The 16370-nt window shown below is 34.4% G+C and overlaps 1 protein-coding gene across 2 annotated transcripts in view; it reads left to right on the forward strand.

Moving 5' to 3' along the window:
• The window catches only part of ASCC3 (activating signal cointegrator 1 complex subunit 3), a 324079-nt gene that overhangs the window by 182324 nt on the left and 125385 nt on the right, over nt 1-16370 (forward strand). For both annotated transcript variants that reach the window (XM_043890243.1, XM_043890244.1), the window contains exons 15-17: nt 5282-5473; nt 5786-6010; nt 12060-12179. In XM_043890243.1, the coding sequence (XP_043746178.1) occupies nt 5282-5473; nt 5786-6010; nt 12060-12179 (537 nt within the window). The remainder of the gene's footprint in view (nt 1-5281; nt 5474-5785; nt 6011-12059; nt 12180-16370) is intronic.

A 16370-nucleotide genomic window follows, 5' to 3' on the forward strand; every position in this document is an offset into this window, starting at 1 on the left:
GTTATACCCCTCCAGCCCTGCAGAGGCTACAGAAGCCTAAAAGCCTAGCCTCCGAGTAGAGCTCACCCTGAGAAGCCAGGCGGAAAACAGCTGTTCTGATATCTGAGGAAGCAGCAGGCATCTCGTATTAATAATAAACAAGTTCAGCTCCATAACTCATAGGCTTAACCATCTACCTTCATTCATTTCTTCAGATGAAACTGTTGTAAAAAAGCTTCTTATATTTATATTCCTTTCAAGGGAAGACTTTGTACAACTACCATTGTGTGTGTTTGCATGTGAGTTTCAGTATGAAAAAACTGGGTCATGTTAGGCACACTTTTATGTCTCTTGCTTTTTTTTTGCTTAGTGATACATCATGGAGATCTTTCCAAATCAACACAGAAAGATCTGATTCATTCTTTCAACAACTGCATAGTATGCCCCAGTATGGACATTATTTTCATTCATTTGCCCTGTCTTGATGGATACTTTTGTTGTTTCTAATTATGTTTTATTATAAACAGTGCTGCAGTAAACATTCTTGCTCATACTCTTGGCAGTTGCAATAATGTCCATTGGAAAAATTCCTGGCAGTGGCATTTATCCATCAACATGGTACATGCATTTAAAAGTTTGGCGAATGAGTGGTCCTGAATTGCCCACTAAGGAGACTGTTCCAACTTACATTTCCTGGAACAGTAACTTCCTCCTATCTAACTGCCAGCACTGAGCAGTGTTAGAATTTTTGAGTTTATGACAGATTAAAAGGCAAAAAAGATACTTCATTATTATTTTTACTGGCATTTCTTTATGAGTGAAATAGCATTTTTCACATTTGCTATTTGAATTTCTTCTGTAAATTGCATGTACTATTATATGTGTTACAAGCATTTTTCCTAGTTAACCTGTGATTTTGATTTATTTATGAATATTTTTACCATGATGAGATTTTTATTAGTTTTTATAGTATTTGGGCTTTGTCCTGCTTATAAAGGCCACACCCACTTAATCATGATCTCCTCCAGCCCTTTTTAAATTTAATTTTTAATATTTATTATTAAATCTTTGATCCAACTGGAACTTACTGCATATAGTGATGGTATTGGTTTACATTCTCCTCGAGACCTTTCTGGGTATAATCTGAAACCCTCCGTATACAGAGGGGAAGGAGAGACTGAAGAAAGAGGCAGACCATTCTAGATTGGTAGGTCTCAGGTTTAAAAAGTAAGAGAACTTATATACAAGTAGATCTCCAAACCTACCTGCTACAATCTTAAAAGTTTATATAGAAGCCTTAACGGGATTTAGTCACGTACATAGTCAACACCGCATTTCTAACTAAAGGCTATGTTCTTGGCCAGCCTCTAGCATAGTGAAGGCAAGCAGAGTGCACATTCCAAGGACTGGGGAAAGGATGAGGTACCTCTGGATTACCTGGGCCCAACTCGTGGGTCAAACTGGTGGTCACATCTTTTTGATGACGTCCTGCAGCAAATGAGTTTCTGAATGTCTGTGTTAAGTCGCTTCAGTCATGTGTGACTACTTGCAACCCCATGGACTATAGCCCACCAGGCTTCTCTGTCCATGGAATTTTCCAGGCAAAAATACTGGAGTGGGTTGCTATTTCTTTCTCCAGGGCATCTTCCAGACCCAGGGATCGAACCCATGTCTCTTACATCTCTTACGTCTTAGCAGGCGGGACTCCTTGTTTATTCCATTGATTATAAAATTTAATGTAACGTAACAAAATTCTCACATTTGCCTGAGTCAGTATCTGAGTTTTCTCTTCTATTTCCTTGAGCTTATTGACTCTTCTGTGGTATCAAACTATTTTACTTATCCTGCTTTTATAATATTTTTAATATGTGTTTGGGATAAGCATCCTCATTATTCTTCAATTTTAGAATTTTTTTCCTGGATAAATATACATGTGTACTTTTTAGGATGTACTTCAGTATCACTTCCAAGAAATGATGTTTACCTTTTAGTTAAGTTAATATATTGATTTACAGATTACATTAGTGAGAATTGATATTTTTGTCAAATCAGGTTTTTCCAACTCAGAAACAAAGCGTATGATTTCATTTGTTGAATATCTTTTGGCAGTGTTATGATTTCTTCAGGTAGGGCTCTACCTATTTCTTGCTTTTTTCTGTTTTTGATGGCTTTTATAGACGTGATATTTTCTTCCCTTTTATTTTCTAACAAGTTATTGTTTATATATAGAAACACTTGTTTAAAACATTGATTTGGGGGACTGTCACCTTTCTGAATTCAGTCATTAGTAGTTTTTAATTCTCAATTTTCTAAATAAATGTTTATTTCATCTGCAACTAATAATTGGTTTGATCTCTTCCATTCTAGTATTTCTACTTTTTACTATTTTCTCATGTCTAATTCCATTGTTTAAGACATTGGTTAGCTGATTGTAAACAACTTTGCCTTGTTTCTAACTTTAATAGATGTACTCCTAATGTTTTATGATTCATTGTGGTTTAAAATCAATATTGTCACCTCTGCTCATTAAGACCGAATGTGGTCTTTTGTCAGCTTTCAGTGCCTTTAGATCATCTATGTTTTTTCTCCTTTGACTCATTCATAAGCATGTTCATATAAATTTATTTATAGGTATAGTGCTCTTGCCTTCTGGGGTTTAATTTACTTAGTTGTGATATATTGTTTTAATGCATTGGTGAATTCTATTTTCCAAAGCTCTTTACTGTTAGGTTTAATATTGTTAGGTATTTCTCTATTGTATTCTGTTTTCTGCTGCTTTATCAGGTTTTAATATCAGTGCTAGTACGCTGCCTCTGTAAGATTAATTTTTAGACTTCTATTTCTGTGCTTTAAGGTCCCTAACTAACATTAGAATTAATTTGTCTTTAAAAAGGATGAAAGCCTAGATGTTAGACAGCCTTTAAATTTTCTTCCATTGCTCTTATTAAAATTTTCTATCAGTTTTAATATAAATGTTAGTCACATATTTTCCTAGAGCAGATCAGAGGGTCTGATCTACCAGGGGCTGTAGGAGGGGAGGGTTTAACTATAAAGAAATAACAAGAGAATTTGAGGCGGTCTGTAAAGGAACTGTTTGTATCATTATCATGGTGGTTACACAGTTTGAACATATACTAAAGTTCATAGAACTGTACACCAAAAGTGAGAAGATAATTTGACTATATGATAATTTTTAAATAAAGTTTTAAAGCATATTTATCCCTGGATCTCTTTCCAAGATTTCTCATTTATTTATACTGTGAACTAGGCTAGATCAAAAACAGCAGATTCAGATTCAAAGATCGTTGAGAAAGACCAACCCAGTCTTACTTTAAGATTGTTGTCACTCCAGGTCTCTACTGAAATAATATAATAAAACAGCACAGAATACCAGCGAGAGCAGAGAGAAAGGAGAAGTGACCCCTGGGACCTCTTGGTTGCTTGCAGAGACCAGGCTGGTTGAACCCACCTGGTCAGGGTGGGAGGTGCTGCGTCCGCACCCCATGATCCACCTACTACCTTCTAGAAATATTCTGCACCACAGTTACATATTTCTGGGGTTCAGCTTCTTACTGTGTCATGGTGTCACAAGCCAAGGCTTAACTCAACTGGATTTTGACTAAAAATCTGCATTTATAACAAGCCTATCAAGATATTCCGGTTCAGGAGTCTACAGACAACAGATTCACCCTACAGAGCCATCCAGCTTTGTTCTGAATGTCTCTAAGCAGTATTTTTTAGTTTGCTCTGTGAGCTCTGAATGTTCACTCATGAATGTTAGGGAAGAAATGAAGTAAGTAAAATGTTTTCACTTTTTCTACCTTGACCTGGTGAAGGAGCTTTGTTCGATACTAGCAAATACTCCATAACACGGAGACCGAAATACTCCATAACTTGGAGCCCCTATTTGTGAGATTGACATGAACACACTAAAAGGATGAAAGTTAAGGCAATATGATCCTTAACTTAGGGCCAATGTAGCTAATCATAAAGTGTGCATATAGAATTATTTATAAGAGGCTGACCACACTGCACAAAAATGAAGTAATACCCTCCCCATGAAATTTTAAAAAAGATAAATCTTTTTGTGTTATATTTCCAAGTTGTTATTTACTTGGCTGGCCACTAGATGGTGCGGTTTGTTAATATATTCCCTTCCATTTTATATTTGAAGCAGATTTCATGGAGTGCGGTTTTCACAGATCATTTTCTTAATTATTATTAATTTAGAAGTTTCCGATTTTAAGAGCTAGCCCGTGTGATGAAGTCAGTGCTAGAACCCCGTTCCCCGCCAGTGTCGTGCACCTTACGTAATAATTATGGAAACGCTCTCTCAAAAGAAGCTATCAAGACGTCGATCTTGAAATTTTCGGAGCAACAGCAAACAAGCACAGGATGTGGTGCCCAAACAGAAACTTTGAGCACTTATGTTAGTCTTTAATTTTGCAGAAAAAATTTCTCCATTGTACAATGAGCTATCAGTGAATTTTAAAAGATTTGCTGTAGCGCTTACACAAATTGCAGATAAGCGGACCAGACCCCACATCTGAGCTCAGACCAAGCCAAAGACCAGCCCTCAGAAGCGGGTCGTATATTCAGGGCAGATGTGACGTTGAGGAGATAAGACAGGTGGCTGGTGCCCTCCTGTCAGAGATCGGCAGGAACACAGGTGTGAGGGGGGCGCAGCTGGGCTTATTGGCTCATTATCATGAGAAGGAGTGATGACCAGCGGAACCAGGGACATCTCAGTAAGGGGGAGAGGTGTCCAAGGCAGTGAGTCTGGAACAGACAGTGTAAAGACCTCAAGGGAGGTGTGGATTTGTTAAAAAAAAAAAAAGACTTTAGGGAAAAAGCCAGCACTTGTGTCTGGCATGAGTAAGTGAGGTTCGGGGATGGGAATGATTTCTGTGGGTCTTGCATGGTAAGCACTCTGACCTTTACTCCGAATGAGTTGGAATCCACTGAGATTTACGCTTACTTTTAATAGATTTCTTTTGGATGAATACAAAACAGGTAATACTGATCGATTACAGGAAGAGGATACCTGAGTGAAAGAAACACTTGATTTTAACTTCTTTCCTTTTGGATTTTGTGCCATGTTCAAGGTTACCTATTTTTTAAGATAGCTGAAATATAATTTTAAGTGATCTTGTATGACACATTATATACTAAAACTTAGGAAGACCTTAAGATGCTTAACAATAATTCTATGCTCTCTTTGATAAACTTAGGAGACATGCTAAATAACAATTGCTTTTAAATGCTAAATAACACTTTTATGTTTTGTTGCTGTCTACTCTAGGTGCAAAAGTCAAGAAATAGACAAGTACGAGAATTATTTCCAGATGGTTTTAGTATTCATCATGCAGGCATGCTCCGGCAGGACAGAAATTTGGTTGAAAGCTTGTTTTCTAATGGGCATATCAAAGTCCTAGTCTGCACGGCGACGTTAGCCTGGGGTGTCAATCTTCCTGCTCATGCTGTTATTATTAAGGTGAGAGCTTACCTTCCTTTTTGCATGGATTTGAGATATCTTGAAACAAACATGTGGCTTGATTTATTTAGAAAAGTATTGTGATTTTGGCTGCTTCAGTGACTTTGAATGTTATTCATATAAGGTCAGAATTATTTTCTCCAAAAGAATCTAGTTTATATTGTGAAAATTTAACTCTATCACAGATAATGAAAGGATTAGTTAAAGTACACTTTTGAGATCTTGCCATATTTGCCTAATTTCAGTATTCAACTCATCAGGATTATATTTGTGTGTGTTTATGTAAATTTTTATTAACTTTTCCTCATCTAGGGAACACAAATATATGCTGCAAAAAGAGGCTCCTTTGTTGACCTTGGAATTTTAGATGTCATGCAGATATTTGGTCGAGCCGGAAGACCACAATTTGACAAATTTGGAGAAGGAATCATCATAACAACCCATGATAAACTCAGCCATTACCTCTCTTTGCTCACTCAACAAAACCCAATTGAGAGCCAGTTTCTAGAAAGCCTTGCAGATCATCTAAATGCAGAGGTAAGAGCTAATAAGCAAAAGGTTGGAATGGAATCATCAGCTTCAAGAAAGACTAAGAAAAATAAAGGTTGAGTTGATTGCTATTTTGTAATATTTAATAATACATTTTATTCCCTTTCACAGTCATGAGACACAAGAGGTGGAATGGTGATATCCTTGATTAGATCAGAGCAATATAAAATGCAAATTAGAACTGATAACAATTCATTGCTAAAAGACTGTGCTTTTAAGTCATGAGGTTTTGTGAAAGGGCAGAAATCTAACCACAGCTATACAAACTAAGGAAATAGTAATAACAACAACTGTGTTCATATAAACTTTTATAAAGTTTATTATGAAGTATTTTATAAAGTTTTTATAAGGTTAATAAAGCTCTTCTGTTTTAGCTCATTTGATTAACTTTGTTATAGAAAATATGATTGCTTAAATTGAGCTGCAGCATAATTTATTTGTAATTTATTTCATGTGCGATGTGTTTTTGTGTTAAGATTTAAATAGCAGACCCTGGAATCCTGGGTAACATCTTAACTGGTAAAGAGGATAAACATTCTAAATTTAAGAATCTGTGTGTCAAACAATCAAACGAGTTTTTGCTGTTCTTATGTCATTTTTTATTGTTGTCTGTCACTCAGCACTTTTCTGTCTCTATATCCCTTCTTACCATTCAAGTTGACTCAGTCTTTGAAAGTAGGTGGAATATAACTATTAAATACATGAATAAGTGAAATATTTGTGAAGTATTATAGAAATTTCACTTAGATCTACTGATCTTATTTACAAGTCTTTTTAGAGGATAAAAACACACACAGTATGCAATTCCTCTGTTAAGGAGTATATAGTCCAGAATGGGAGAGAAAGATACAAAAACACAGTGCAATAGTGTTGGTAGGTAATAAAGTTCTAAAGAAGGATTCAGTAGAAGGAGAAAACACCTTTGGCCCCAGCCTATCAGGAAAGGCTTTGTTCATGAAGGTGATAAAACTTGATCTGGCTTCAGAAAGTTAAGTAAGGTTTGGAAGATCTAGTTGGAAGTTAGAAAAGATCAGGAAAGATGCTGGTTTCTAGCAGCAAAATTATAAGAAAATAAAAAAGATTAGAAAATTAATTATGATGTAAAGATTGTCTCCAAAAGAAATACTGTAACTCAGTTTTTATCCTCATTGCCTACTATAATGGCATGGTTTTAATCATTAGGTCTTGGGTCACTGGAATCTATGATAAAAATAGTCTATTGTACAAAGATAGTAATAGTAGCAATGGACTGAGGATGTGCCAACCTGCTGGGTACTTTTTGTATCTTCCGTCAGTGCTGATGCTCAGGAGATATTGTTCTCAGAGAGATAGATAACGCCCAAAGCTCATTCAGGTACTAATTTTTGAAACCAGTACTGTTCAAACTCGAGTCTTTTTAACTACAAAAATAGTCTTTTTATTATAGCCGAGATTTCAATTATATAAAATGTGGTCAGTGAATACACATGAATGAATACATTTCTCTATATTAATTAACCTACCATTTGCCTTCTTCTGAGACCAGGACTAAATATTTTCCAAAATGGCAGTAATCATTTCTCTTATTTACAATAAAAAGCAAGACTCTTTTATATAATATTTCTAGAAAAGCATATTAAGAAAGCCTACATCTTTGTAAATTTAGAATTATTTTCCTTAATAGCTTTTTTTAAGTGGTAGACACCAAATAGTGATGCTTTTATGCAAAAGACACAAATGAGTAACTCTTGTCCTCAGGAATTCTTTTTCTTAGGGACTATAAAATACCATCAGTGAAACTATTTGGTCAATTCCTGAGAAATTAAAAATGAATTGTAGCCCACAGATCCATCTCATATTCATAAAATACTTATTAGTGTTTGTCATTTTCAGAAATGTCAACTATCTAGAACCATAATTCCATTTAATACTATAAATGGCATTCAAATAACAAAACATATACCTTGACATTCTTAGCTAATATAGTGAAGTATAGCCATTGCTAAATTTTCTTCATCATTTTTTGTCTATTAGACTAGTTCCAAATTAAAGTAAAATTTCTTATTAAGGAAACAAATTCCCTTAAATTATAGTTTGAATGTGAAATTAAATTTGGTAATCTGTGGAAGCCAAGTGTGAAATTAGTTTATACAATGAATGTATGCTGTGCTCTCAAGGTAATGAATTTTTCAGTCTTTAGATTCCCCAAAACTTTGCCAGACTGTATAGCAACAGTTGTCAACACCAAGGTCATGTTAGATTGGGAATGTTGCCCAGACTACTATCCTTGATAACACTAGTTTAGAAGAACTGGAGAAAGTATTCTATCAAGCAGTCATTTTAATGCGGGTATTTTATGAGGCAACTTTGCTAATTGATCCCTAATCGGGCTGACTCCCTAATGCTAATTAATGCCAAAAAGTCAGAAGTCCCAGCCCTATCTATACCATTTCATTCTGCTCTGAGAGAAACACCGAAGCATGTTTGAGGCTTATGAAAATTGAGCAAACATGACTGGGTACCTATTCTGTGCCAAGGCCCTGTGGTCCGTGCTTTAAAATGTGTTAATCTTTCTATAACTGTACGTACATTCTTTGTACAGAGTTCCTCCCGTCTACACAGCAGTGCGTGTGCATATGCGTGCTCAGTCGTGTCTGACTCTTCATGACCGCGTGGGCTCTAGACCCGCCAGGCTCCTCTGTCTGTCATCCTCTGTCCATCTCCTCAGGGTATAAATACAAGCACTTTGTCTTTGGATTTATGGCCTCAGTAGCCTGACATCTCCCAGTTCTGACTCTGGTTCCTTTCCAGTACAGCTCTTCTGCTCTAAAGGCTCTCAGTCTATTTACTTCCCCTGTAAAGTGCTCTTCGTCCCATGTTTAAATTAGGAACAGCATCACTAGATTGTTGTGAAAAGTTAACAAACACCTGTGCCAAGTTGTTATTTAGTACAAGATTATGCCACTTGTGTTACTTCATAGTTCCTTTATGCTCAGCCCCAATTATACTTGCTACTCTCACAAATTTTAGTGAAATAAATAAATGAATAGTGGTATAAATGTGTTTGCATACATGTACTAGGGGGATTTGTGTTTGCATATGTATTTATATAAATATGATTATTACATTTGCTTGTTTAGTTTTATTTGATTTCAACTAGCTTTTTAAAAGCACATACAAATAAACAAGATAACTGTGATGACTAAAGCTTAAGTAGATAAATCAGATACAAAATGACACTTTGAGCCTTCTAAATTACCAAAGTTGGGATAGATTTTTTTTTTCCTCTTACTTAACACTTAAAGCTCTGTTACACTAGATATTAATGGTGCTTTTTTATAAGTTATACATGTTAGGTGTTTTTCTTTAAAAGCATTTTTGAATACATGGTGTGTCCTGGCACTGTGGATAATGGTTTCATAGAAGTCATCTTAATTAGTTACATGTATCTCACCTAAGGGACTACAGAACTTCTTAAGACGAGGTGCCATGCTATATTTATTGCCATATCCATTGTACTTGACTTACTGGCTTCTTGGATGATTATTGGGGTGAATGAATAAATTTCAGAGAGAGACTATGAAAAACACTTGTTCTATATCAGCCTCCTATACTAAGTAGCTACTAGGAGACCACAAATATTTGCAAGTGAATTTTTATTGTTGTCACTAGATGGCATTCAAGGATTAATCTCACCGTATGATGTACCCTCATAAATTTACATTCATTTTTCTGAGTGGTCTTTTCCTTTTTGGTGAACATTTGAAAGACTTGTATTACCTGATCCAGGTTTTGCTACCTACTTGGTCTTTTCCTTTATTCTTATCAGCGCTCAGCAACAGCTAATTATCGGTTATTGTTAATTTACTGTCTGACTTTGAAAGTAATAGGAAGCTTATTTTATTTTTTATAAAATTTTCTACTCAGGAGTTGTGTAATGTTATTTTAAAATGTCAATAAATCATAAGGGAATTGATACAATCCAAATCAGATAATAGAATTAAAAATGGAGAATGCTATCGGATGTCTCGCCATGTTATCTAACTAGTTTCCTTTGTCTAAGTAGACTAGAAAGTGTTTAACTGTGCTGTTTGTAAATATTTAGGAGGTGTTGTAGAACTCACTCCTTAGATAAATTTTACTTCTTGTTACTCTTTGTTTTGTAGAAAGTCTTACAGTTCACATTTTAGTAAATGTGTATGTTTACTTAGACTGTGGTCAGTTTTTGTCATTTGTAAATATGTAATGTAAATTTATTTATTTTTTCCAGCTTTATGGAGTTATAACTGACATGACATTGTAAGTTTCAGGTTCTGCAGTACAGTAATGTGACACACACATGTATTTGTTAAATGTTTCCCACAATAAAGTTAGTAAACACGTCCTTCACGTCATGTGATGACCGTTTTGTCTTTGTTAGGATGAGAGCACTAAAGCTGTACTCTCATATCAGCTTCCAAGTTTAGAGCACAACAGGATTACCTGCAGTCATGATGCTATACATTGGATCCCCAGAGCTGACTCATGTGCCTGAAAATCTGTACCCTTTAACCAGCATCTCCTCATTTTCCTTACCCCTCAACTCCTGGCTGCCACCATTCTGCTCTTTGTTTTCTGAGTTTGGTGTTTTTAGATTCTGTATATAAAGGAGATCTTACAATATTGTCTTTCTCTGACATATATCAAGATAGTTTAATTTTTTAAAAATATAACATCTGCCTTGTCATTTATTTAGTTTTGGTCATTTATTTAAGGATGAATAGCATGATGTAATACTATAATGATATTTATAAATTGCTATATGTCATCTCCAACTAAATAAAGACAGCTAAGCCTACACATAGTTACTTTACAAAATTAATTATACAGAATTTAAATTATAACGAGAATAAAGCAAACATTAATGTTTATATTTTCTTTAATATTTTATACTAAAACAACAGGATTTATTTTTCCTTCTTGTCTCCCAAAATTTGGTTACTTAGGGTGGAGACCATCAGTTATCCTTTGATTAAAGTATTCAGATGTAAAAATTTTTTCAGCTACAAATTCCGGAAAAATCATTCAAATCTGAAGTGGCATAACTTGGATGAGTCTGTTAATTAGAACGAGCACTCTGGGAAGAAGCAGAGTGACTACCTGTAGATCCAAGGCTAAAAAATGCATTTTTAAGAAGGTTTTTCACTGCAGTTCCGTGTTAAGATCATTTTCTAGCAATTCCTTTTATTACACAGATTTTACATGTTATCATTGTTTTAAAATTATTTGGTTTCATTAAATTACCATATTATAAAGTTACATTAAAATGCTATGTTAAAAATTTCAGACTATAAAGAAATACCCAGTGTTTATTATAATTCAAATTTATAAATAACTTATTTTTCCATAAGTTAAGTTTACCAATAAAAAGATTAAAACCACTCCCTGTTCTTGTATTTATTTTGAGGTACATATGTTATTAATATGTATAAATCCCAATAAAATATTTGTGCCAAAATTATTGCATTTACCATTGTATTTATATTATATATTTATTACTAGCTATACTGCAAATGGGAATCTTTAGAGGAAAAAAATTAATGTTATACCCTTTGTGATTTTGGTGATGACAATGTACAAAATCACAATAAAGAGGGATAAAATCATCAATATTATGTTTTACTTGTGGTACAGTTACATTTAAAACTATCAATAATGTTGTCACATTAAATGAAGCCAAGATTTAAAAGAAACAAGAAGAAGAAGAATTAATGAATAGCAAAATGTTTTTAATACTATATAAAATTAAACTCAAACGGGAAAAATAATCCAATGCAATAATAGTAAGTAAGGTCAGTTTTGGCAGGTAACATATCTAGTGTACTGTTCTCAAATGAGGCAGGGCTGATTTTTAATTAATTGGAGAAATGGCATGGCCAATAATGATGCTTACTTTCTTTTAAATACATCATAGTGATGCATTTTAAAAACTTAGCTTTTGACAAAATGGTTCTTGATGCGATGTTTATATTCAACTTTAATGCATTAGTTTAATTTTTGTTATATTTTTGATTTGCAGATTGCTCTGGGAACGGTTACTAATGTGGAAGAAGCAGTGAAGTGGATAAGCTACACTTATCTTTATGTACGGATGAGAGCAAATCCATTAGTATATGGCATCAGCCACAAGGCTTATCAGGTAAAAAAACTCATTTATTAAAAAAGAAAGTCAGACCTCCTTTTTAGTTCTATAATCCTTTCATGGTATGAGGATAAATATTTGCTACTTCTGCCTCATCTGAAGAGTTAGGTACCTGTAAGAAAAACAGAGCTTTAGTCTTTTTTTTAGAAAATACTAATGTTCAAGCTGGATTTAGAAAAGTCAGAGGAACCAGAGATCAAATTGCTAACATCTATTGGATCTTCAAAAAAGCAAGAGAGTTCCAGAAAAACATCTACTTCTGCTTTATTAACTACGCCAAAGCCTTTGACTGTGTGGATTACAATAAACCGTGGAAAATTCTTCAAGAGATGGGAATACCAAACCACCTGATCTGCCTCTTGAGAAATCTGTATGCAGGTCAGGATGCAACAGTTAGAACTGGACAGGTAACAACAGACTGGTTCCAAATAGGAAAAGGAGTATGTTAAGGCTGTATATTGTCACCCTGCTTATTTAACTTATATGCAGAGTATAGCATGAGAAATGCTGGGCTGGAGGAAGCACAAGCTGGAATTAAGATTGCCAGGAGAAATATCAATAACCTCAGATATGCAGATGACACCACCCTTATGGCATAAAGCAAAGAAGAGCTGAAGAGCCTCTTGATGAAAGTGAAAGAGGAGAGTGAAAAAGCTGGCTTAAAACTCAACATTCAGAAAACTAAGAATATGACATTTGCTCCCACCACTTCATGGCAAATAGATGGGAAGACAATGGATATAGTGGCAGACTTTATTTTGGGGGGCTCTAAAATCACTGCAGATGGGGACTGCAGCCATGAAATTAAAAGATGCTTGCTCCTTGGAAGAAAAGTTATGACTGACCTAGACAGCATATTGAAAAGCAGAGACATTACTTTGCCAACAAAGGTCTATCTAGTCAAAGCTATGGTTTTTCCAGTAGTCATGTATGGATGTGAGTTGGACTATAAAGAAAGCTGAGCGCTGAAGAATTGATGCTTTTGAACTGTGGTGTTGGAGATGACTCTTGAGAGTCCCTTGGACTGTAAGGAGATCCAACCAGTCCATCCTAAAGGAAATCAGTCCTGAATATTCATTGGAAGGACTGATGCTGAAGCTGAATCTCCAATACTTTGGCTACCTGATGCAAAGAACTGACTCATTTGAAAAGACCCTTATGCTGGGAAAGATTAATGGCAGGAGGAGAAGGGGATGACAGAGGATGAGATGGTTGGATGGCATCACCGACTCAGTGGACATGAGTTTGAGCAGCCTCTGAGAGTTGGTGATGCTGTAGCCCATGGGGTCGCACAGAGTCGGAAATGACTGAATGAACTGAACTGAAGGAAAATTAATTTTATCCCCTGTAATTATTTTACTTTCTTTATACCTCTTTTCTACTGATACTAATGATGTTTATGTTGTGAGTTTCCATTTGATATTAGTATTTTGCTATGATTTTTTTAACTATATTTTTTGAATTTAGTTTTCGGAATAAATAATACATGAGGAAACTTATAGACCACTTTTAATAAAAGGGTGATGTTGTATACCGTATGTTCCTCTTATCAAGTCCTTCTAAGTCCTTGTTCCTAAGTTAATAGATAGCATTAATGAGTTACTATCTTAACAGTTTGGAGGCTGAATCGGTTCTGCTGAGAACATAGAATCAAATGCATGTGGTCACAGCTCTTCCTACAAACTTCACAGCTGTGTGGTCCACATAGCTTAAAAATTCTGTGAGATCTTGTCTTTTCTTTAGAACTCTGCTTTATACCCTGTAAATGCTTCCTAATTACAGATAAAATCCAGTTATTCTCTAATGAATATACTATTTCACCACCATCATATCAATATTCACTGGTATTAAATCAAAATTAGAAGAAAGGTTGAATTTAACTCAGAATTATAGTTTTCCTCCATTCATGAATTATGTTGGCTTAGTTTGTGTATGTATTCCCTGGTGTTATCAAAGCTTCCCTGGTAGCTTAGATGGTTAAGAATCTGCCCACAGTGTGGGACACCCAGTTTCAATCCCTGGATCGGGAAGATCCCCTGGAGAAAGAAATGGCAACCCACTCCAGTATTCTTGCCTGGAGAATTCCATGGACAGAGGAACCTGGTGGGCTTCAGCCCATGGGGTTGCAAAGAGTTGGACATGACTGATCAACTAACATTACATTAACATTATAGTTTTCTTCCATTTATTAATAATAATGGCTTAGTTTGTGTATACATTCCATGGTGTTATCAAAGCGGATGCCTTTCTTTTTTCTTCTTTATTTTTCCTTTTCATATACAGTAAATGTGACCATCGGAAACTTTTGAAACTTAAAGATTTAGGAGGGGGAAATAAAGAAAAATAGCAGCAACAACTAGTTATGAAGCTGTTCATCTGAAATCATTTTATTTTTATATTAAATACTTAGATTTAGTCTTTTACTTAATACCTAAGTATTAAGATATCTAATACTCAGATATCTTCTTTTACAGCCAGATTGCTCTCAGCTATAAAATGTAGATGTGTTGTAACCTGTAACTTTATAAATTTTTAAGAATGAGGCACTAGCTCATTACAGATACGGGTTTTGTAGGACAGGTCAATGGTACTATGAAAGTATTCTGAAGGAATAAAGGAAGACAAAACACAACATGTTTTTTTTTTTTTATGGGCTAAAGCATCTCAAATCTCAAGATAAACATACCAATTGATTTTTCTTAAAGTACCAGGTTAATATCAAAAGTCATTTTTATATGATTTTCTAGTATAAAAAAGTGACTTTTTTTCCCCTTCTGAGGTACATGATTTTATAGCCCTCACAGTTCAGATAATCTAACCTTTTTTCTGACCTGTGTGTTTTTATTACTCAATAAGGATTTACAGCTATAAAACTCATGTGAACTAACACAAATAATGTAATACTTTAATTCTTTTTAGTGGTTTAGTAACGTGATTAATAAAATGGTTTTATAAGGTAAACCTGAAACATATAGTATGTCACTTAGAGAAAATATTGAAGACTTTTTTGGGACTTCCCCAGTGGTCCAATGGTTGAGACTTTGCCTTCCAGCACAGGAGGTATGGGTTTGATCCCAGATCTGGGAGCAAAGATTCCACATGCCTCCTGGCTGAAAAACCAAAACATTAAAAACAAACAAACAAACAAAAAAACCCCACAAACAATGTAACAAATTCAATAAAGACTTAAAAAAAAAGACTCTGTATTTGCTAATATGACCCTTGATTCCACCTTACTTCCCTACACTTGATTTTCCTTTGCCTTATTTTTTTCTGATTTATTCATTTGTTGTAGCTATATTTGGTGCATGAATAAGTTGCTATAAAAATCTGTTAGAACAAATAGTAGGAGTATTAACTCATAAATAAATTTCTGAAGTATTTTATTCTTCCCCTCACCCCCTTTAGAAGGTCATACTTCACTTGATTGCTTGTGGCCAGACTGCAATCCTCAGGACTTGGTCTGTATGCATGTGTGTGTGTATATATACATATATTTACACACACATATATTAGTAGCAAGAACATTTGTTGATATCTAGTGTTAATGTCCTTTCTGCTTAGAAAAGTACTGCAAAGTGGTTTTCCCATCAACAGGTATGAAAATTGCTAGAACACTAAAACCATGCTTTTGAAAGGATAACTTTTCATTTATTTTTGTATACCCTTAAGCAGAGGAAAGCATTCTCACTATCATTTCTTGAAACAGCTGATAAAGCAAGACTATGATTTGGTATATTACAATTCTTATTTATTTTAGTGTGGGAGGGAGAAAACAATGATTTTTTTCATGTATCTAATTTCTAATCCTGATTAATCTTAAAGATTATAAGACTATACAGAAATTTTAGATTCTAATATTTACTATCTGAAAATAATATACAGATTGATAATTTTCATTAATTTTAAAAGCTTTATTTAATGAAATAAAATATTTTCTAATTGTTCTTTTAAAAAATGTATTCTTTTTAATGGCTGAGTATTTTAAAGTCTATTTTATCTGATAAGAGTATTGCGACTCCTGCTTTCTTTTGGTCTCCATTTGCGTGAAATATTTTTTTCCAGCCCTTTATGTCAATGTATGGCAAAAACCACTACAATATTGTAAAGTAATTAGCCTCCAACTAATAAAAATAAATGAAAAAAAATGTATTCTTTTAAAATTGTAATAAAAATGTATGCTAAAGC

Source organism: Cervus elaphus, chromosome 28, assembly GCF_910594005.1.
Source record: "Cervus elaphus chromosome 28, mCerEla1.1, whole genome shotgun sequence".
Classification (NCBI taxonomy): Eukaryota; Metazoa; Chordata; class Mammalia; order Artiodactyla; family Cervidae; genus Cervus; species Cervus elaphus.